The 22,455-nt window shown below is 31.7% G+C and overlaps 1 protein-coding gene and 1 long non-coding RNA gene across 3 annotated transcripts in view; both read right to left on the reverse strand.

The window, feature by feature from the left end:
- Positions 1-8,039: 8,039 nt before the first annotated feature.
- Positions 8,040-8,489, reverse strand: LOC111707464 (uncharacterized). Its single transcript, XR_002766442.1, has 2 exons — positions 8,391-8,489; positions 8,040-8,256 (listed from the first exon to the last, which is right to left on the reverse strand). It is a non-coding gene; the product is annotated as an uncharacterized LOC111707464 (long non-coding RNA).
- Positions 8,490-8,553: 64 nt separating this feature from the next.
- LOC111707462 (ATP-dependent (S)-NAD(P)H-hydrate dehydratase) overlaps positions 8,554-22,455 on the reverse strand; it is a 61,035-nt gene continuing 47,133 nt past the window's right edge. For both annotated transcript variants that reach the window (XM_023480574.1, XM_023480575.1), the window contains exons 10-16: positions 22,023-22,100; positions 17,944-18,015; positions 16,416-16,500; positions 12,882-12,961; positions 11,490-11,621; positions 9,367-9,427; positions 8,554-8,946 (exon numbers count right to left, since the gene is read on the reverse strand). In XM_023480574.1, coding sequence (XP_023336342.1) covers positions 8,909-8,946; positions 9,367-9,427; positions 11,490-11,621; positions 12,882-12,961; positions 16,416-16,500; positions 17,944-18,015; positions 22,023-22,100 — 546 coding nt within the window. In that variant the 3' untranslated portion in view covers positions 8,554-8,908. The remainder of the gene's footprint in view (positions 8,947-9,366; positions 9,428-11,489; positions 11,622-12,881; positions 12,962-16,415; positions 16,501-17,943; positions 18,016-22,022; positions 22,101-22,455) is intronic.

The following is a 22,455-nucleotide window of genomic DNA, read 5'->3' on the forward strand; positions in this document are numbered from 1 at the left end:
AAAATTGATTTCGAAGTAAAATATAACTAAGCAAAAGATTTCTTTAACTAAAAATAGCTTTATTTATTAAATATCATGTTTCGTGGGACACCCTGTATCAAATCATCTATCAATTATTATTCCTTCAGTCATGGCATGATTTTGTTATTATGCAAATAGAAAAAATCTTCTCAATAGATTGTAAAAGAGAACATAAACATGTTTTAAAACAGACAAAATATCTATCTAAAATATAAAAATGTATCTAATAAGCTTTTAAACTAAAAGTCTTTAAAATCTTTAACACTTAAAATGAAATGTACACGAAATTTTTCATGATGTTAGGTTGAGATAAAGCACTAAAAGACAGAACACATCTTAAAATGGCAGGACTAGGGTAATATTTTTTGCAGAATTATACAAGCAAATATAGGTTAAATATGTTGAAGAAAATATGAAAATATGTTGAAGAAAATATGAAAATATGTTGAAGAAAATATGAAAATATGTTGAAGAAAATATGAAAATATGTGTTGAAGCAAATGAAAATATGTTGAAGAAAATATGAAAATATGTTGAAGAAAATATGAAAACATGTTGAAGATCCAAGACCATCTTCAATATGTCTCACAAATTATTCTCAATTGTCCAAAAATTCCGCTGTATTGTGATTATCACTTTAAGCTATACATTGAAAATACTATCTAAATACAGGGTGTCCCAAAAAACATGGGAATTCAGTGACGAATTGGATATCGTCTTTGTTATGAATTATCATTGTAATATGTATCTAAATACAGGGTGTCCCAATAAACATGGGAATTCAGTGACGAATTCGATATAGTCTTTTCAAATAATTCTTTGATTTAGTGTAGTGATACCTACTGAGAAAGCTGTAATCTGTAAGAGTTTCGTCTGCTATGTTCACATTTTGTTTGTTTATGTTTTGACTGCATACGGTTGTACTTAGTAAAACAAGAAAATTGCAGTATAGACAGAGTAAACTTGTCCGTCTTCACTGTTCATCTTGCAGAGACATTATAGACACATCTTTACAGTCTTTTACCCTTTCCATAAAATAAACTCTAACAGACATAATATTATTATGGCTGTTGAAATTAGGTATTACAATGCTAATTCATAACAAAGACGATATCGCATTCGTCACTGAATTCCCATGTTTTTTAGGAAACCCTGTACCTAATTTCAAAAGTCATAATATTATTATGTCTGCTAGAGTTTATTTTCTCCCCCCCCCCTCGGCCTAGTAAGTACAGGGTGTCTCAGGAAACATGACATTTAGTGAATAGTTTTAAATATCTTCTTCCATAATTTGTTCAGTTCTTTAATACCAAATACAATAAAAAAACGTCGCAATTGGTAGTATATTATTGTATTTAAGTTGATTTCAAAGCTAAATAAAATTGAGAAAAAGATTTTTTAGCAAAATAAACTCAAAAAGTCTTTAATATATAATACTTGATACGGAAGAAGACATTCAAAACTATTCACCAACTGTCATGTTTCATGTATCTAGATAATATATTTTAAAAGTGATAGGTAAATATCCATTTCATATACATACATGTATATTATAACAATAGAACATATTGAGTTCTTCTATCAGTATATTGCCTAGACGGAGAAAGAATATAATTAAATAAAAACAAGTAGCAACATAAAGATATGGTATATGTATACATCTATATATAATTTTAGCTTGTCTGTCTTTTTTTTTAATCAATAAACGCTAAAACGGCTGCAGAACCAATCGGGCCCAAATTGTGTGTGGGACCTCACGTGACCCCAGGGAAGGTTAAAGAATGATCAAAATTTAAAAAATTTTCTTTAAAAGTTTTTATTTTTGTAATATTTTGGAAATGCGCGAAAAATTATTATGAAATCTGCAAACTTTTTTGTTTTTGTTTTATACTGTACAAAGAGAAGATGTTCAGAGATAAAGCCACAATTAAAAGTTGAAATAGAAAATGGGCGCGAAGCGCCCTAAAATCCTAGTAGTGTAAGATCGGAGGAGAAGCAAAAAACAGGATGTTTTAGATCCAAGTTTTGACTTTAGTTGAAGATGAATGAATTTATCACTCAGAGTTTCTTGAACACAGATTTAAGACAATTTTATCCAGCTGACGGAGATAACCAAACAAGCAGACAGACAAACAAGAGAAATGTATATATCTACCTATAGATTAATTCAAAGCACATCAGTAAGACTGAGAAGCACCAAGGCACCTTTATACCGTTACTCTAAACATATTTATCATGACAAATGATAATAATGTAATAATTGTTAAAGAATAAAATACTGAAACTAATTCACATCTTTTCCTTATTTTCGTATTCATGCACTACATTGTACGCAAATTCCAATTTTTCGTTATCATGAGCATTATAGGGCCCAATTTCGTGCAAAAACTGTGACCTTGTATTCATGCGCAAAATTATGCCAAAACTATGACTCAAATTGTATTTTCATGCGCGATTTCGTGCAAAACTGGTTTCGTATTGATACGAAATTGATTCGAAACTTTCTTGCAAAAAAGGCATTTCGTGCAAAAATACGAAACTGTTGCGCGAGAGAATCTACTGTTTCGTGGAAACCCTACAAACGCCGCTAACGCTAAAGGGTCGTTAACGAAAAGAAACTTATAGAAAGAATGTAAAATGCCGTTAATGAAGGAACTTCTTCCATAAATGTTGTTTTTACCAACCGTTAACCCTAGGTATTATAGTAGGTAAATTAAGTAATTTAGAAAGTAGCGGCCAGTAAACGCCAAATTTGTTATCTTCTTCTGAGGAATAAATTTGCTAGGCAAGTCAAAAACTTTGACAGCCTCATACAAATATACACATTGGGTCTGCTCAATGAGACCCCTGCCCTCCCCCTCTCCAGCAGGAAAAGGGTTACAACCTGAGATAAACTGTGGTGAGTGCTCCTCTGGGAGAACTAACCTATTGCCTGGATGCAATGCGGCAAACATAATCTTCCATTAATATCTGCTATAAACCTTTCCCTGTAATATTTCTTCTCTATAAAGTTAAATTTCTTCTTTTCAAAAGTTAAGCGCCGCAAAAACACTAGATCATTTCTTATAATCAGGTCTACCTTCAAGAAAATAGGGATGTGTATCGTTTTATAAACATTATAAAAAATTGAGGCTTTTGACTTATAGGAGGCTCTGAGCGAATCTGAGAAGCTATTCCTTTTTAATTTTCTTTTTTACAAATTAACTTTGGTAAACTTTACTCGATTGGTGAAACCACAGGTAGGTCTGGGCATGTTTCAATTTAATTGAATTCCTTGTTCTTTGGCTAGATAGTTTGTACCTCGTTCGTTATTTTTACAATCATTATCAGGTTGCAAAGATAAAAGTATTAGAAAATTTTACTTTGCGACAAAGACTCAATTCCTGTAGATTTAGAAAGGGATTCTGAGTCTCTACCCCCCCCCCCCCCCCCCCCCCTCCAATGTATGGGAAATTTCCTCTCCTAAGAATCAGTGACGTCATATTAGGTTTTTATCTATCTACCTTAAGAGACGACATAATTATGTCCATTGGAGCGGATCAAGAGTATTCAACCTTGTTTAAATTGCTGTATTAGCTGGAGTTTAAAATAAATGAGGGAAATTGGTGTTGCCGAGTTCCGGAAATTAAACCGGTTTTATCTAGATTGAATTCATTTAGATAAGCTAGTAAAATTCAGTTTAAAGAAGGGCACCAATTTCCTTTACTTTTTCAAACTTTTTAGTAGAATAAGATTTAACGTCTCCCATTGGGGTTGGGCATCGATTTTAGATTTTTTTCTTTAAATTTTCAAATGCTCTAAGATTTGCGTTTTTTACACTTTGCAACTTTTTTACTGGAAAATAAAATACAAGGTAAAAAATAGAAATGATAACAATTCCTTAAATTGTTTTAGAAAAAGGCTTTGGTAAATACCGTTTGCAAGAGTAAGAAAAAAATACGCTTTTGCCTCAAACTCTAATTTTAAAATCAATGTATCTTTGCAACTTTTATAGCTTTTATAGTTTTTTAGTTTGAATATCTTTCATGCCTAATATAACGTCAGGTTGCAGTACTGGTATTGACTCTATAGAGGTTAGACAATTAGACTTATTGTTCAGTTTCTTTAACAAAATGCAAGAAAATAACTACATAGACTAATTTGAAATATACAAGTAAATATCTTTTAGAAATGTCGACCCTATGTAAAGGGAGTGACCGGCTATGTAAGGTAGTTGAACTGAGGACGCAGTGTTGTGGAAAACTTCTTTAGGATTCATTTGAGACATATTTTACTTTTTAAAAGTCTGTAAATCCTGAGTTTGAGCGCAAATTTGATGTTCAAAACTCCTGATTTGGGGGTGGATACGCTTTCAGAATTAGTTTTTTTAAATTATTAATTAACGACGACATAAAATGTAAAAATATTCTATAATAAACTACAGACGTCATGTTTAGGAACATTTTGAGAAAATAAAAATTAATCTTATCATCAACAATAAGTAATCTTGTTCAATTATTAGTTTCTATTATCTCATTATTCTAGTTTCTCGTTATTCACAAAGATGTTCGCAGATTTTCTATAATTATTATTGAAAAGGCGAAATTTAAAGAATTTGAAGAAATCTGCGAATAAATTCAAAGAAAATTAGAAATTCAATATAATAATGAAAACGAAATAATCGATTTTAGCATTGATTTATTGACAAATTTCTTTTGTAAAATATGTTCCTAGCCATCTAATTAGATTACTGTATAATTTTTATTTTATATTTCGTTGTCGTTATTTAATAATTTAAGAAAAAACTAATTCTGAAAGCGTATCCACCTACCAATCAGGAGTTTTGAACGTCAAATTTGCGCTCAAACTCAGGATTTACAGATCTTTAAAAAGTGAAATATGTCTCAAATGAATCCTAAAGAAGTTTTCGACAACACTGCATACTCAGTTCAACTACCCTACATAGCCGGTCACTCCCATTAAAGAAAAAAAGACTTTGGTTATTTAGAAACAAGAATCTATAATAAATTTACAAATCAAAAGACAATTCTTTTCTCTTGTGATGCATGTAAATTTAGCAAACTTTTAAATCATACATTTATAAAGAAAACATCTTAAATTCAAAAACCATAAATGTTTAACAGCAGACCTATAAACCATGCCCATCTATACTGAACGGAGAAGGATGCCCATCTCCACTGAAGGGTGAAGGATGCTCATCTATACTGAACGGAGAAGGATGCCCATCTATACTGAACGGAGAAGGATGCCCATCTTCGCTGAAGGGTGAAGGATGCCCATCTATACTGAACGGAGAAGGATGCCCATCTCTACTGAACGGAGAAGGATGCCCATCTANGCATTTTTTTAAACCCCTCCAGTGAAAATAAAATCCCTCCGGTGGTCTCCAGTAGAATCGAAATCTTACTACGAACTTCTTTGAGTCAATAATTATAGCAAATGTTTGTTGTGAGAAGCTTGAAATTAGGAATATGAACTAAATTTTTATAAACAAATACTCTACTGCAGTTCTCACCCCATTCCAAGGTTCATGCAAACATCAATATGGTGGCCTTAACGTACTCAATAGGTCCTACAGCAAGGTACTAATGCTAGGAAAGTTATTTCAGAGGTGTGCGTATTTTTTGTACTACAGTGTACTGTCTTTGGGCGGAAAGGTAAACTCAAGACGGATGTCACAGCCATCAATTTTCACAAAAATAATCAATGAACTATTCTGGTCATAGGAAACTTTTATGTGAATTTTCAAAATTATCAAAATTAAGTGCTTTTATCTTCCTCGGATACTAGACAAACACTGATGCATCTATTCTTGATTTTACAAATTCCGCCCAGAGAGAACTGGTTTCAATACTGTACGCAGAGTATACGCAAATGCAATTAACTTTCCTTGCATTACAACCTTGAATGAGAGTAACAAGTTTCTCGAAACATGTTTTAGAACGAATTTAAAACTTTTTATTTGTGCCTTTAGACTCTTTAAGTATTTACATTTACTTAACTGTCCAGATTTATTTGGGTAATTCCCCCCCGTCAGATTCCCGCATTTTTCTACCACTCTTAAACAAATTCTGTCTTACATTTAGAGTTAAAATTTGTTAAATGTCTTAAAATTCGGCCACCTTAAATCATACAATCTGGAATTGTAGAAAATAAACCCTTTAAAAGAGGGGGACGGGAGGGTTACATTTTTCTAAAATATATACTCTAAGCAAAATTTTATTTTAAGAATAAAATGCAATCTTGCAGAAAAACTCAAAATTGTGAAAAGTTATAAGCTTCTCAATATGCTTAGGGTTCCAAGAAGATTACAAAAGGGACTGTCAACATAATTTCAAATGATGGTCTATTCAAACAGTGGCATACAAAGATAACCTTTCAATCTGAATAATTACAGTAATAACCAGAAAATAGTTTTACTAGACACTTATCAAGTCACTAAATTAGTGAAATGGATCTGCTGTGTCTCATGCTCTTTTTAAAGTTAAAACTTGATTCTAAAAGTCGTCTTCCCAATCATAGTTTTATGGTTATTACTGTCAACATATTGATGTTTTCAAATCATAAAATCTGTTGAATTCTGACGAGTATTTTCTTTGTCTCTGTTGCATAAAATCCGCAAGTATCGTTTTTAGAGAATGCATTATGAACTTTGACCAAGTGTTCTGTGTACGTGTTTGAATCAAGGAGTATGAAATAGAAGGGAGATACAACTGACGCGGCCCGCCCTACCATATATAGTATATACATGCTTAGCAGACGATACTTAATTTGATTAAGAAATTTTTGTCTGATGTAATAACCTATTCTGAATATTTCTTGTACAAATGGAGTACCGTCTGCAAGACATGTATATATATAATCATATAGTAGGGCGGGCCACGTCAGTTTTACCTCCCTTCTTATCCATACTCCTTGATTTGACTGTAGGTAATGAATCATTTGAAATTATTATTTGTGATTTCATCGTAAAAATATATGCTTTAGACCAGTAGAAATTCATAAATTAAATAAATGCCAATTCAGACCCCATCCCTCTGCAGCATGCTAAAAAAGGTTTCATTGATTTATGTTCTGTATAATCATAATAAAACATTAAACTAAAACTTTAAGGACGAATTTACTTTAAAATATCATCAAGAAATGCATTCCACAGCTCCTACAACTTTAAATCACACAGACAAAAATAAACATTTTTTTTGAGGATTTAAATGTATATTTTCAACAATAATTTATACGATAATAAAATATTTAAAATCTTTAAACTGCATTTAAATTTTAATAATTCTAAAATTTCAAAAACACAGCAAACTGGAATGCATTAAAATAACTTATGAACGTTTGGCAAGTTCATGTGTACTCCGTACAGTGTACAGCAATATCGTAGGTAGAATGTACAGCAATATCGTAGGTAGAATGTACAGTGTACAGCAATATCGTAGGTAGAATGTAAAATGTACAGCAATATCGTAGGTAGAATGTACAATGTACAGCAATATCGTAGGTAGAATGTACAATGTACAGCAATATCGTAGGTAGAATGTACAGTACATGCCAACACAAAATCGTTGTTACAAATAATTTCGACTTGAACAAACCCAGAACAGCAAATGTACATAACGCTTTAGCTGCTTTAATTATGAATAAAAGTGTAATGTAGATAGTATAAGCATAATAACAAACACATTTTAAAGGGATAGTCTGCGAAAGGTCCTATATATAAGATTTTACTGAACAACTAATTTTTGGATATTTTTTAGACGTGCCGAATTAAAATTGTGATTTATTTTTAAAATCAAGAATTTTTTTTCTTTTTTTCGAAGACACAATTATGCTTTTTTTTAATAATAAAGAGTTTATCAAATTTGCCGTACTAAAGATATTTTATAGGGAGTATTTTTGATGAAGCTAGATTTTTAAAAGATTCTAATCTGAACGTTTTATATGTTTCTGTATGAACATTTGAAGAGGAAAAACAAACAACTGTTTTTATAAATATAATCACAGAAGATTTATACCGTTTAAATAAATCTTGATTTCGAGTAAAATAACCAATAACCAATCTAGTATAAATTCTTGGTAACAAATCAACTAAAATCACAGCTTCAAAACTGATAACTAATGAGTTCATCGATTAATTTGAAAAAAAAATATTATGAAATATTATTCTGGTTTCTTTTCAATATTGGTTGAGAAAAATTTCGAAAGAGGAATTCTTTGTTTTAATTCTCAGATCTGAAAATTGGCAGCTTGAAGTTTTATCAAAGAAAATCAAAACCTCCCCGAAGTTTGTTTCCTCTGCAAAATTTGTAAACTCGTCCCAAACTAAGAAAATCCAAAACCCCGAATTGTAATACAATATTTCTTACACTACAGAGATTGGGAAAGGAGCCGAGTTTTTGCTACAAATTGAAATTTTCGATTTCCTATATCTTTGCAACCTTACAGTGTAAACTATTTGATCTGACAGAATTCATAGTTTAAACAAACAAAGATTCACGATATAGGGTTGCAAAGATATAGAAGGTAAACAATTTGAGTTTGTGGCCAAAGCTCATTTTCTTTAACAATAAAAACTTTCCAAGTTGCACACTTTGGTCAGACAATGTAAAACGGCGTCATGATAAGAGAAAATGCTGTATAGTTAATCAACAAATCAATCAATAAAGTAATCAATTGATCAATCGATTTAATAGTTAGGTTTTCATTTTATTATTTACAGGAGAACAGAATATGCTTGAATCTTTTATAGTTTCAACATCGCAAGGTAAGACGACATCCAGAGAATGCAATTTTTTTTCCTAAGTGTATGGTGTCCTTGATTCAGTTTCTGGTATATCTTGTCTAGTTTCTGGTGTCTCTTGTCTAGTGTCTGATGTCTTTTCCTTTATAAGTAGGTTTCATTCTCATACAATCTTGTGAACTCTGGCAAACAATAATAATGATAATGATAATGATAATGATAATGATAATGATAATGATAATGATAATGATAATGATAATGATAATGATAATGATAATGATAATGAAAGTAAAGAAATAAAAAATATCAAGTTATGGAAAATAACTATTAAGTATCTATAAAAAACAAAAGAATTAACTTACATTAATTGTGTTTTTTTTTGTACATATATTTTTAATAAGAAATTGTAGCATTTGATATTCTTTATAATAAATTGCATTATATGCATTAATAATACTGAATTGTACTATATTCTTATTAATGATGAACTATTTTGGATATTTAAAAGAATAAATTGTACTTTCATGAATTATGTATTATAAAATGTATTAAATATATGATATTAATAACAAATATACAATATATTATTATTGATATATTCCCTGCATGTATCTGATTAATGAGGTCTGTAGTAGTCGCTGATCTGCCGCACTCATTAAATGCCTGGATAAAAAGATAAAAGATGAACGTTGAAAAATTGTTAAAAATCATGAAACATTTGATCTTTCTAAAAACTAAATTTTCCACTTATACTATCCCAACCACTTAAGTTTCAGAAGAAGTAAATAATACCATTTACTGATATCGCCGATTGAAGGATTCATATCTCTAATTGGATAATGAGATAGATAGATGTTACCGCCAAACTATTTCTATTGGTTTAAAATAGATAGCAAACACATGACTGAACCATGATTGGATCAGGTGCTAAAGGACTCAGCATACAGGAGTACATTTAACTCGCAAGAGTATATTTTCCCAAATATAAACAATAATTGGGATTTTTTTACGCATAAGCAGTTACAACATTTACTGTATAATGTAAATGTATTCAGTCGTACTGTCCAGTCTGGATACCAAGCGTAGATCGTAAAATAGACCCAGCACGCTTTATGAAACAAATGTAGCCTGGCAAGATCACAACAGTAATTCATAAACGTTGTCTCAACAAACTAAATGCGCAAAATATATATTCCCTAATGACTATTAACCACTCATCAGTAATATTTAAGAAAAATTGAACGAGAGTTTGGTTTGAATTATGGGCAAATTACCTATAGGAGTCACGCGCGCTTGCCGCGTTCAGAAAATATCTAAGTTGTGAGTTTACCCTGTTGGTAACTTGCTCTTGTACTTAAAAAAATTGGCCTACACCATTTATGAAACATTTTGGAAAAAAGGTTTCGGAAACATTTCGGATTTTTTAATTTAAAAACTTAACAATAAGTTTAAGGATGGTCTTTAAAAATCTTTAAAACTTCAGAAAAATTTATTGTCTTCGACGAATCGTTTAGTCACTTCTCACCATTGATAAAGAAGTAATGATTATTTCTTGTAATGAATGCTCTGGCAGACTGTTTATAAAAATGTGTACTTTGTAGGCACCTTGCTTTCTTGTTTAAACAAGACCACTGATAGGGTTTATTCAGTCTCGACAAAAACTTTCTTTAACTTGATGAAAGAACCTATTGATCCCAAAACACCTAATTTAGTGATGCCAGATACCAAATAGTAAATATTTTACTAAAATGTATAGTTTCCGATGAAATCACTAAATAAATTTGCGACTGATTTATAATAAGATTTTATGTGAACTTGAACTTTTTAAAGTGAAATTTTCAAGTTTAGTAGTTTAGAGAGAAGAGATTGAAAGTACACTTGAAGCATGCAAGAATTGATTAAAATTAAAGCTAAGGCCAATATTTTATAATTCTGACATCCATGCATTCAAAGATTACATGGATAGGAAAACTATCTTTCCTTTCAGCATTCAACTTCTAGTTCTAGACTACACTACATTTCTAGTTCTAGTCTACACTACATTTCTAGTTCTAGTCTACACTACATTTCTAGTTCTAGTCTACACTACATTTCTAGTTCTAGTCTACACTACATTTCTAGTTCTAGTCTACACTACATTTCTAGTTCTAGTCTACACTACATTTCTAGTTCTAGTCTACATTTCTAGTTCTAGTCTACTGGAACTAGTATGCTACATTCTACATTTCTTGTTATAGTCTACTGGAACTAGTATGCTACATTCTACATTTATAATTCTAGTCTACTGGCACTAGTATGCTACATTCTACATTTCTAGTTCTAGTCTACTGTAACTAGTATGCTACATTCTACATTTATAATTCTAGTCCGCTGGAACTAAAATGCTTGATTCTACATTTCTAGTTCTAGTCTTAATATGCTGCATTCTACATATCTAGTTCTAATCTACTCTAGTTCCAGCCTACTGGAACTGGTATGCTGAATTATACATTTCTAGTTCTAGTATACTGGAACTAGTATGCTTGATTCTACATTTCTAGTTCTAGTCTACTGGAACTATAAGTATGCTGCATTCTACATTTCTAGTTCTAGTCTACTGGAACTAGTATGCTGAATTATACATTTCTAGTTCTAGTATACTGGAACTAGTATGCTACATTCTATATTTCTAGTTCTAGTCTACTGGAACTAGTATGCGTATTGTATGGATTTGTACTCAATCTACCTGTGCAGCACAGCCTCGAGTTAACCGGCATGCTCCCCACGCAGCAATCATAGTTGGTCCAGGAGCTGGTAGGTCAGAGTGCGCCAAGGACCAGTGAAGGAATGTAGCTAGAGAACCAGCCAGTAGGTCACCCTGTGGAACAACATCCCATGTAACATCGACACGGAATCGACACGGCCCGCCATACAATATGATTTATACATGTTTGCAGACGGTATTCAATTTTAAAAAGAGTTTTTAAGGTAGTCTTATAATTTTTTAAACGTGTTTTACTATACCATATCAAGTAAGACCGATGTTTCATATGATTAAAGAATACGTTTGTATTTCCAATATTTTTGCATCTCCTAAAAATGTTTGTTTGGCGTTATTCAGCCTACTTTTTTCCCTGCGTAATGTATACAATAAATTATTCTGAATACATATACGCGGTATTTGTAAATCTGAGCCCATAACTTAGGACAGTGTATCGTTCTAAAAGCCAGTTTTAAAACCCGGATTTCACGAATGGGGTTAGGCAGTTTTGTGAATAACAATATTTATGTTATGAAATATTATTTTATTTTCTCATTTTTTTTTGTCGAATCTCTGAAATCAAAATCTACACAAATGTTACCACCCCAAAAAGGAAACTCGAGAGTTTTGTTCAACGACACTCTTTTAAATTTCAGGCTGAGACAAGTTAAGGATAAGCATATTTCTTTTTCAAATGGAGTACCGTCCGCAAAGCATGTATGTATATTCATACGGTCGATTCTTTCTCCAAGGGCCTATACAGGGGGTGGGGAAAGGGGGGCAGTGCCCCTCTCTAAAACCTGTAAAGGAAGGGGGGAGGGGCGTAGACCCCCCCCCCCTAGAACTCAGAGCTATACTAAACCAGATAAACCGACTTTGTTGGGCCCCTTTCGTAGTTGGGAGGCAGTTTTTTTGATCTGCTAGTTTTGTTTGAATGAGAGATAAAGTAGTACTTGAAAGGTAATTGGACTATATATGTACCTTTAAAGTATCCAAGAAGCCAAATGCTTTGAATTTACAGTTCAAATTTTGTCCCCCCCTCCCTAGGAGCCTAGTTAAAAAACATTTTAAGGGACTGAATTAAGAAAAATATACTATAGTGTAGCATGCAAAACTTTAATTTAAATTCATGAACCCTCCTCCCCCTTCCCTCTTCCTAATAATTTGTGCCTGGTCATAATAATAAATGAACACAAAGACGACATCTCTGAATAAATAAACAAAATTGTAGAAAACATGAAGGTTGTTTACTTGGTTGCAAACTAAATTATTGTTAACAAGCTTTACAAACTAATCTTTAAATAAACGTTAAACACTTTAAGATGGTTTATGTCGTCTTAGGTTCTCCTATATTTTGGTATCCATTGTATGTATTACCTGCCCACCACATCTTCTTGGAGAGCCAGCAGTATCACAGATCTCAGTATATAGACCATTGGAGATTATATCATGGGCTCCTAGTATACAGTTTACAGTATATTATATAGTACATAGACCATTGGAGATTATATCATGGGCTCCCAGTATACAGTGTACAGTATATTGTACAGTATATAATATATAGACCATTGGAGATTATATCATGGGCTCCTGGTATACAGTATACAGTATATAGTACAAGGCCATTGGAGATTATATCATGAGTTCCTAATATCCTGTAAATTATATAGTATATAGACCACTGGTGATTATACAAGGCCATTGGAGATTATATCATGAGTTCCTAATATCCTGTAAATTATATAGTATATAGACCACTGGTGATTATATCAAGGGCTCCTAGTATACACAATACAGTATGCAGTATATTATACAGTATATAGACCACTGGAGATTATATCATGGGTACCTAGTATACACAATACAGTATACAGTATATTATACAGTATATAGACCACTGGAGATTATATCAAGGGCTCCTAGTATACAGTATACAGTATATTTTATAGTATATTGAGTATTGACCATGGGAGATTATATCATGGGTTCCTAATATACTGTAAATTATATAGTATATAGACCACTGGAGATTATATCAAGGGCTCCTAGTATACACAATTGTTGACAGATAACAGCAACACACCAGATAAACTTGGATTAAAAGGCCGTTCGGAATTCCGGTGAGGGAAATATATTCTGTCCAGATAATTCCTTTCTGTTCGGCCGCAAATACACACAACAGAGTGACCCCGTCTCAAGAAAATCGATAACAAAAGCTTTATTTCCTAAAAAATAACATAAATTATAGGTCATGGTTACTTGTACAATGTTATAATGAACATTAATAATAGAAAAAAAATCTTACGATTTATTTAGGTATGATAGGGGGAGACTTATTGTTGATCAGTATCAAAATACGTTTTTTGTTAAACTTCTGAAAAAAATTACAGTTGATTATTTAACGAAATTCAGTAATGCTTCATATGAAAATATTCTTGCTTAACTTTGATGATTTCACAATAAACGAAAATGTTTTAAGCTCAGTGGGACGGAGTACAAAGAGAATGCGGGCTGAAAATTTGGTTAGGCTTTCTCCGAGAGGAGATTTTAAGTTGAGGTCTTAAAGTTAATGGTTAACAACAATACAGTATACAGTATATTTTACAGTTGTCAACCATAAACTATGATACATGTATGCAAAGTCTTTAACTTAGAACCCCTCTCGGAAACACTTAAGTCCAAACAAAATAATTTTAGGCTCCAGTCCTTTGTTCCCCATCGGAGTGTAAATAACTTAAAACATTGTGAATTCATCCATTTTCAAAAGTTAAACAAAGAATATTTTCACATAAAGAATTAGTGACTTTCGTTAAAAATTAATTGTCATTCTTTTCAGAAGTTTAAAAAAAACGTCTTAGGACTCTCCGACGATTTAACCCTCCAATATCTCAAAATAGATCGTAAGAATCTTTCCATTATAAACATTCATTGTAACAATTTTATATGCTATTATTTATATATTTTTTCAGGAAATATAGAGTTTTCTTCATTATCGGTTTTGTATTGAGGGTTATACTGTTGACATTGGAGATTATATCATGGGTTCCTAGTATACATTATACACTGATTCACTATATTATATAGTATTCAGACCATTGGAGATTATGTCGTGGATTACTAGTATACATTATACACTGATACAGTATATTATATAGTATTCATACTATTGGAGATTATATCGTGGATTCCTAGTATACAGTATACCCTGATACAGTATATTGTATAGTATTCTTACCATTGGAGATTATATCGTGGATTCCTAGTATACATTATGCACTGAAACAGTATATTATATAGTATTCATACCATTGTAGATTATATCGTGGATTCCTAGTATACATTATACACTGATACAGTATATTGTATAGTATTCTTACCATTGGAGATTATATCGTGGATTCCTAGTATACATTATACACTGGTACAGTATATTATATAGTATTCATACCATTGTAGATTATATCGTGGATTCCTAGTATACATTATACACTGATACAGTATATTATATAGTATTCATACCATTGTAGATTATATCGTGGATTCCTAATACGCAGTATAGAATATACATGTATTTAAACCAGTATTAAGTATACATACAGTTATTTACATATTATAAAGTATACAGAGCATATCCATTACAGTTAGATAAACAAATTTCAAATCAACTTGATTCTATAGAATATTGATGATAGTACGATCCTATATGTCAAACTAATAGACCAGTGGCCGAATTTAAAGAATTTGAGTTGCGGTTTAAATTTAAGCTGCGGTTTAAATATGGTTGGTTCCACTTAAAATTGTATCAAATGTTTCAAGATTTAAGCCGGCGCTTAAATTAAACCGCGGCTCAAATTATTTAAATTCCATCTCTGAATAATCAAAATTAGGCTAACTTACTGGAATAATCAAGATAGAGCTAATTTACTGGAATGTTTAGATTAATCTAATTATATGTATAACCATGTGACAGTATCCCTACTTTTTATCCCACCTGAATTAACATTTTTGTTCAAAACAGAAATAAATTGAGTAATAAACGTTTTTATGACAAAGGAACTACACCAATTACTACATATTAAAGGGATTGTTAACCTGTTTGAAAATATAAATATAATACAACAATTTTCGATTATCAGATGGCAACGCTTCTTGATCTCAGGCATACCTTTTAGAGAGGTAATATAGACCTGTGTTTCTAATTCCGGAGATCTTGGTTTACTCAATGTTTTTATTAACTTTTATCTTGAGTGAATATTTCCTTTATCTTTTAAGAGTTGAAGTTGAAGAACTAACCCTGTATTAAAGAGTTGAGAATAGAAGGGGTAACCACTAACCCTGTATTTAATATTTGAGAAAATAATGGGTAACCACTAACCCTGTATTTAATATTTGAGAATTGAAGGGGTAACCACTAACACTGTATTTAATATTTGAGAATTGAAGGAGTAACCACTAACCCTGTATTTAATATTTGAGAATAGAAGGGGTAACCACTAACCCTGTATTTGATATTTGAGAATTAAAGGGGTTACCACTAACCCTGTATTTAATATTTGAGAAAAGAAGGGGTAACCACTAACCCTGTATTTAATATTTGAGAAAATAATGGGTAACCGGCCACTAACCCTGTATTTGATAACCACTAACCCTGTATTTAATATTTGAGAAAAGAAGGGGTAACCACTAACCCTGTATTTGATATTTGAGAATTAAAGGGGTAACCCTGTACTTATTATTTGAGGTGGAGAATATTAACCCTTTATTAAACAAAAGATGAATGAATCGTTTATTTGTTTCAAATACTTTGAGGGTAGCACTGTAAAAAGATAAAAAGATGAAAAGTTGTTTTCTAAATTTTCTAAATTTTTTATTCAAGATTGGGGCTGAAATTAACACTACATGAAAATATACCTTTGTGAACTACAGTCACATGACCCAGTGCAGTTGATAATTCAGCCACTAGCTTAGGGTCAGGTAGTCCATTAGGAGGTATATCCTAGAATAAGTTGTAATTAACAGTGTGGCCTACGCAACATCAACATTTCTGAATAGTTTTAAATGTTTAGTCTTTCATATTCGAATATAGTTTGACTAAAGGTAAATTATTTTATCAAGATTTTTTTTGGGAATAAAATCATAAATTAATAACAACACAGATAGAGCACTAGATGTCGTCTTTTCAAAATATCTTTTAACCTTCTGGTTTAGCTATATATATATATATATATATATATTATTTTAAATATTTCATTTCGAATAGAATTCTGAATATTCATGTTAAAACAACTATTAATTTGAAATAATTATGTATTATCAAAGATATTGACAATTAATATACGATTTATATTCATCATTCTTCATTAGTGTATTATTTATTAATAAACTGGTTTTAAGTAGCAATAGTAAGTAATTCTTCAATACAAAAACAAGAGTTTATTAGTTTTATTATTTATTTTCCTTTTTAAGAGAATCTTTAATAAATATCATGACTGTTTACACTATAGACATATAATTTCTAGAATTTACTTGCCTGGTTCACAATGGTATCTATAAACCTATATATGAGCAACAATAAAAATCTGAAAATTGAGATTTTTGGAGTAAGGAGTTCCCTAGAAGCTACTCACACTTGTATGCAATTCCATTAGCGCCTGATCCAATCAGGGTTCAGTCATGTGGTTGGTGTCTATTCTGAACCAATAGAAATTGCATGGCAGTATGAGATAAAACTTTATATCGGGGCTAATAAGTATATGGAAATATTTATTTCTACTGAAACTATATTGTACTGGTAAATGTGTGCAGCAAAGACAAGGAAAGAAATTGACTGAAATTATCGTTTTCAAAGATTGAAACCGGGAATATTTTCCTTAATAATACTTAGGGGTGTACGCCGTACATATTCCTGAAAAATGATTTGGAAATCATTTGTTCCAGTCAGGTATGTTTATGCAGAGCGTAAAAAATTAGTTTGAGGTTTTATTCACTGAGTTGGGGAAACTAAATGGGGGGGGGGGAAATTCTTAAAAATATACACTCCTGCTATCACTACTATTAGTTCTCTACCATTATTTTGTGAATCCTAATCCAGAGATATGTTAATGACTCAGCGGATCTGGAGATCCTAAGCACTTTCCGAATAATGAGGTTTATAACAATACTTTGTCCTTTGTCTCTACATATAATATATATTGGAAACTACAGTGTTCGGCGTTTATATCAATACAAGTTTTGATTTCTAAACAACTATTATTTTAAACTAAGAGAAGCTGTTGATTGTTTCCATGTTTTCCATGCTGCTACAAAGCTTGGTAGAAATAAAAAATATAAATCCAAATCTTCATTTTATTGATATATACGATGAATACTGTATAATATTGTAAAGAAATGATTAACAAATATTTGAAGAAAAAAAATATATAAAAATTTATCAATTTACCTTGCAGAGAATAGATTTAACGAGTCTGGAGAACTCCATTGCATTCGGTGTAATCACTGCCTTCTTGTACCCCTGCAGTACAATACAAATATAATCACTGCCTTCTTGTACCCCTGCAGTACAATACAAAAATAATCACTGCCTTCTTGCACCCCTGCAGTACAATACAAATATAAACACTGCTTCCTTGTACCCCTGCAGTACAATACAAATATAAACACTGCCTTCCTGTACCACTGAAGCACAATAAAAATATAAACATTGCCTTCCTGTACTCCTGCAGTACAATACAAATATAATCACTGCCTTCATGTACACCTGCAGTACAAAACAAATAAAAAACATTGCCTTCTTGTACCTCTGCAGTACAATACAAATATAAACACTGCCTTCTTGTACCCCTGCAGTACAATACAAATATAATCACTGCCTTCTTGTACCCTTGCAGTACAATACAAATATAATCACTGCCTTCTTGTACACCTGCAGTACAATAAAAACATAATCACTGCCTTCTTGTACCCTTGCAGTACAATATAAATATAATCACTGCCTTTTTGTACCCCTGTGGTTCAATACAAATATAAAAACTCTTGTACCCCTTGCAGTGCAAATATAACCACTGCCTTCTTGTACCCATGCAGTACAATACAAATATAACCACTGCATTCTTGTACCCCTGCAATACAAAACAAATATAATTACTGCCTTCTTGTACCCCTGCAGTACAATACAAATATAAACACTGCCTTTTTGTACCCCTTGCAAAACAATACAAATATAATAATTGCCTTTTTGTACCCCTGCAGTACAATACGAATAAAAAAACTGCCTTCTTTTACCTCTGCAGTACAATACAAATATAAACACAGCCTTCTTGTACCCATGCAGTACAGGATAAACGTTAACAAAACAAGGTACTTCAACATTATAATGTTAACATTTCAGATACACAAATATTAAATCAGAGATTAATAAATAGCATATTTTAGAAGTACATTTATTGCTTCTAGGTACAAATACATGACAATAACGAGTGTATTGATGGAGAAAAAGATGAGTAGGTCTTCTCTGGGTCCAGGATCCAAACCTACTCTTTAACGGATTTCATAATCCTCTTTGGGGGATTTAATCCTCTACGGAAGTCCTTCCCAAGTCTCGAGCATAGAGGTAGTCGAGACTGATACATATCTCCTTGTAAGTATTTATGGAAAAGTTCTTGGGATGATAGATCATTATTCACAACTAGCAATTTGTGAAGTTGTTAGTTGAGTTGCTTGTTGGTTCCAGAAGTTACTGTGTAGCTGATTAGCTCCAGGAGTAGCTGTGTAGCTAATTATCTCCTGGAGTAGCTGTGTAGCTGATTAAATTCTGGAGAAGCTGAAGTTTAGCTAATTAGTTCCAGGAGAAGCTGAGGTTTAGCTTATTAGCTCCAGGAGTAGCTGAGGTTTAGCTTATTAGCTCCAGGAGTAGCTGAGGTTTAGCTTATTAGCTCCAGGAGTAGCTGAGGTTTAGCTTATTAGATCCAGGAGTAGCTGACATTTAGCTTATTACGTCAAAGCTGCAAAACTCATCAGTCCATTTTTTTTGTGTTGGCTTATGACCCAAGGAAAAATTAATACCGGTTGAAATTGAAATGTTGTCTGGACGATTTATTTGGGAGATATTCGTGAATGTAAAACAGAAATAAATTTATTTTGTGTTAAAGAAAAACTGGCGACATGAAAAACGTCACTTAAAACTAAGCAAAAAGATTGCTATTTAATGCCCTTAAAATCAAATCCCCCTTTTTCCATAACAACAACCCACTAAGCCCCTGAATATTTAAATCCCTGTTCCTAGATAATATAACTTTCTCTACCTCATGTTCAGGCTAGAGCATGATACATTATCTTAATTCTATTTTATTCCGAAATAATATTATGAATGAAAAATGGTTTCATTTAAATTCTCAAATTGAAAACTGGCCGCTTTTTTACAAAAAGAAAACTCAAAATTAAATAAATACAATTTTTTCACTTAATTTAATCCTCAAAGTTTACAAATCAAAAAGGTTAAAAAAAATGCGCAATCAAATAGGTGGAAAAGATAGGAAGTTGAGGGGGGGTGGACTGTTTATTTACTGGTTTGTCGATAATACAATAATAAAATATTATTTTTATCCTCGTATGCTAATATACACTTATACACCAATAAAACCCACATTTTAACAATATTACAAACATACTCAATAGAAAATATAATATAGAAACCAGAAATTTCTTGACAAACAAAATGTAATGGTAAGAAAAAAGAAACCAGATGCTTACTTAATATTAAGATTTTGAATGCGAAAATAAAATACGAAGTAAAAACCCTCAAATCAGGGGTTTATGTTTTCAAAAATAACTTAAAAACTAGTTTTTCTTCAAGAAATTTCAAGTCATTAACTAAAAGTTAAAAAACACGATTTTCGAAATCTATCAATAGTAAACAAATTCCAGAAACCACCTGCCGTGTTTCAAAATGTTCTCACATTTAGAATTGATCAAAGACAACTTAGCCGGTGTTCAGTAATGGTAGAAAATTGATGGAAATGCAAAAATCTCAACTTTACTAATCTCTGATGTCGTAAACATTAGATGTTAGTAATTTCAAACTTGGACTCATTAATATAACATAATTCGTAGTTTAAAATATCAAAGATCTACAAAATCGGGTTTCAGAGATAAAGGGATTAAAAAAATCTTTTTTGGCAAGAACTAGTTTATTTGAATCTGTGAAGGTTTCAACTAACAACCACGATACTAAATAAATGAGTTCCCTCCATTTAAATAAATAAATAAATAAAAGATCAACCATCATTCCGTGGAAATCAAGGCCGAGACCCCATCAAAAATAACCACCAAAGGGTGGAAATTATTGTATATCCGTAAACCATTTAAAACTGTTTTACAAATATAACATTTTTAAAGCGCATTCTGGCAATCCCCCCCCCACACACACAAGGGGTATCAGGGTGGGTGAGCAATATTGAGTTAACACCATAAACCTCTTATTCAATTGGCAAATAAGGCTCGGCCGCTTTAGATTTTTTTTAAGAGATGCTTCTAAGTCTTAAATAGGTATTTTATACACGCATCACAGACAAACCAAATAATTGGGCGGGCTTACGACGCCCCAAAATCTCTAATTAATGGTCATTAGAATCTATTTATACATCTAGATTATACTAAATTCGTTGAAACTTCTTGTGAAACAGCTATAGATTATTTTTTTTTGTAATCTTGTCTAGCCTTTGTACACTATGACCTCAAAAATTTACACAATTAAGTGGGTTTATAGGATCCATTCATGGTTAAACAGAAAGACAGTGTAAATCATGATGTAAAATACACAAATATATACGAGACAGTGTAAATCATGATGTAAAATACACAAATATACGTGACAGTGTAAATCATGATGTAAAATACACAATTATATACGAGACAGTGTAAATCATGATGTAAAATACACAAATATACGTGACAGTGTAAACCATGATTGAAATACACAAATATATACAAGACAGTGTAAATCATGATGTAAAATACACAAATATATACGAGACAGTGTAAATCATGATGTAAAAACACAAATATATACGAGACAGTGTAAGTCATGATGTAAAATATACAAATATATACGGTATAAACGGTATTCTTTCAATCTCTTTTGAGGTAATAATAAGCAAAATGTCGAGGTTTTTCCTGCATGTTCGTTGCTAACATTTTCCTCCGTTGTTTCTGTTTTTATAGCATAAATCCGCAATTGACGTTTATAGAGAAACTATGATTAAAAATAATCAATTTATGAATAACTCATTTTTGATCAAACAAAACTTTTAAGGGTATCGGACATGCCTTTAAAATTTTTTTATTTAACTTTAAATTCATATTTGGCAAGTGCTAAGAGGGTTTCGTATAGATAAAGAAAAAAGTTGTTAGTCAAAATTGTATTATTACGCTTTTTAAACAGAAAAATAGGATGAGAGGGCGATGCCAAGGATGGAAAAAAATATCGTCACCTCCCCCCATGGGTCCTGAGAGTGATGTTACCTTGAGAATCCCCGGATTGGTTGTAAGATGCCACAAACCATCTGCGTCTATCACAATTGGAACATTGAACGATTTGACCTTAACAATTATCAATTAGGGGAGGATACATACTTTATCTTAAAGACACTGTCAAAGTAATGTTAAGTGACCCTCTAATTAAAAAGTTACATGTCCAATGCACAATAGTGCCCTTTAAATATTTCCGAGACAATTTTGGAGATATTTTTGTTTTTCTTTCTAAATTTTTAAAACTTTTGTCTATATTGTCTATATTTCGTCTAATGAACTGACCGCAACAAGTGATTAGGATAATATATGATAGGTAGACAACAGGTTACAAATAATAAGTACTATATAGTATATATATTACAGTGGTTTCAACAGAAAATATGGATTAATACATCAGAGACAAAGAAGAAAATTGACATAATTA

Source organism: Eurytemora carolleeae, unplaced genomic scaffold (assembly GCF_000591075.1).
Source record: "Eurytemora carolleeae unplaced genomic scaffold, Eaff_2.0 scaffold576, whole genome shotgun sequence".
Classification (NCBI taxonomy): domain Eukaryota; kingdom Metazoa; phylum Arthropoda; class Copepoda; order Calanoida; family Temoridae; genus Eurytemora; species Eurytemora carolleeae.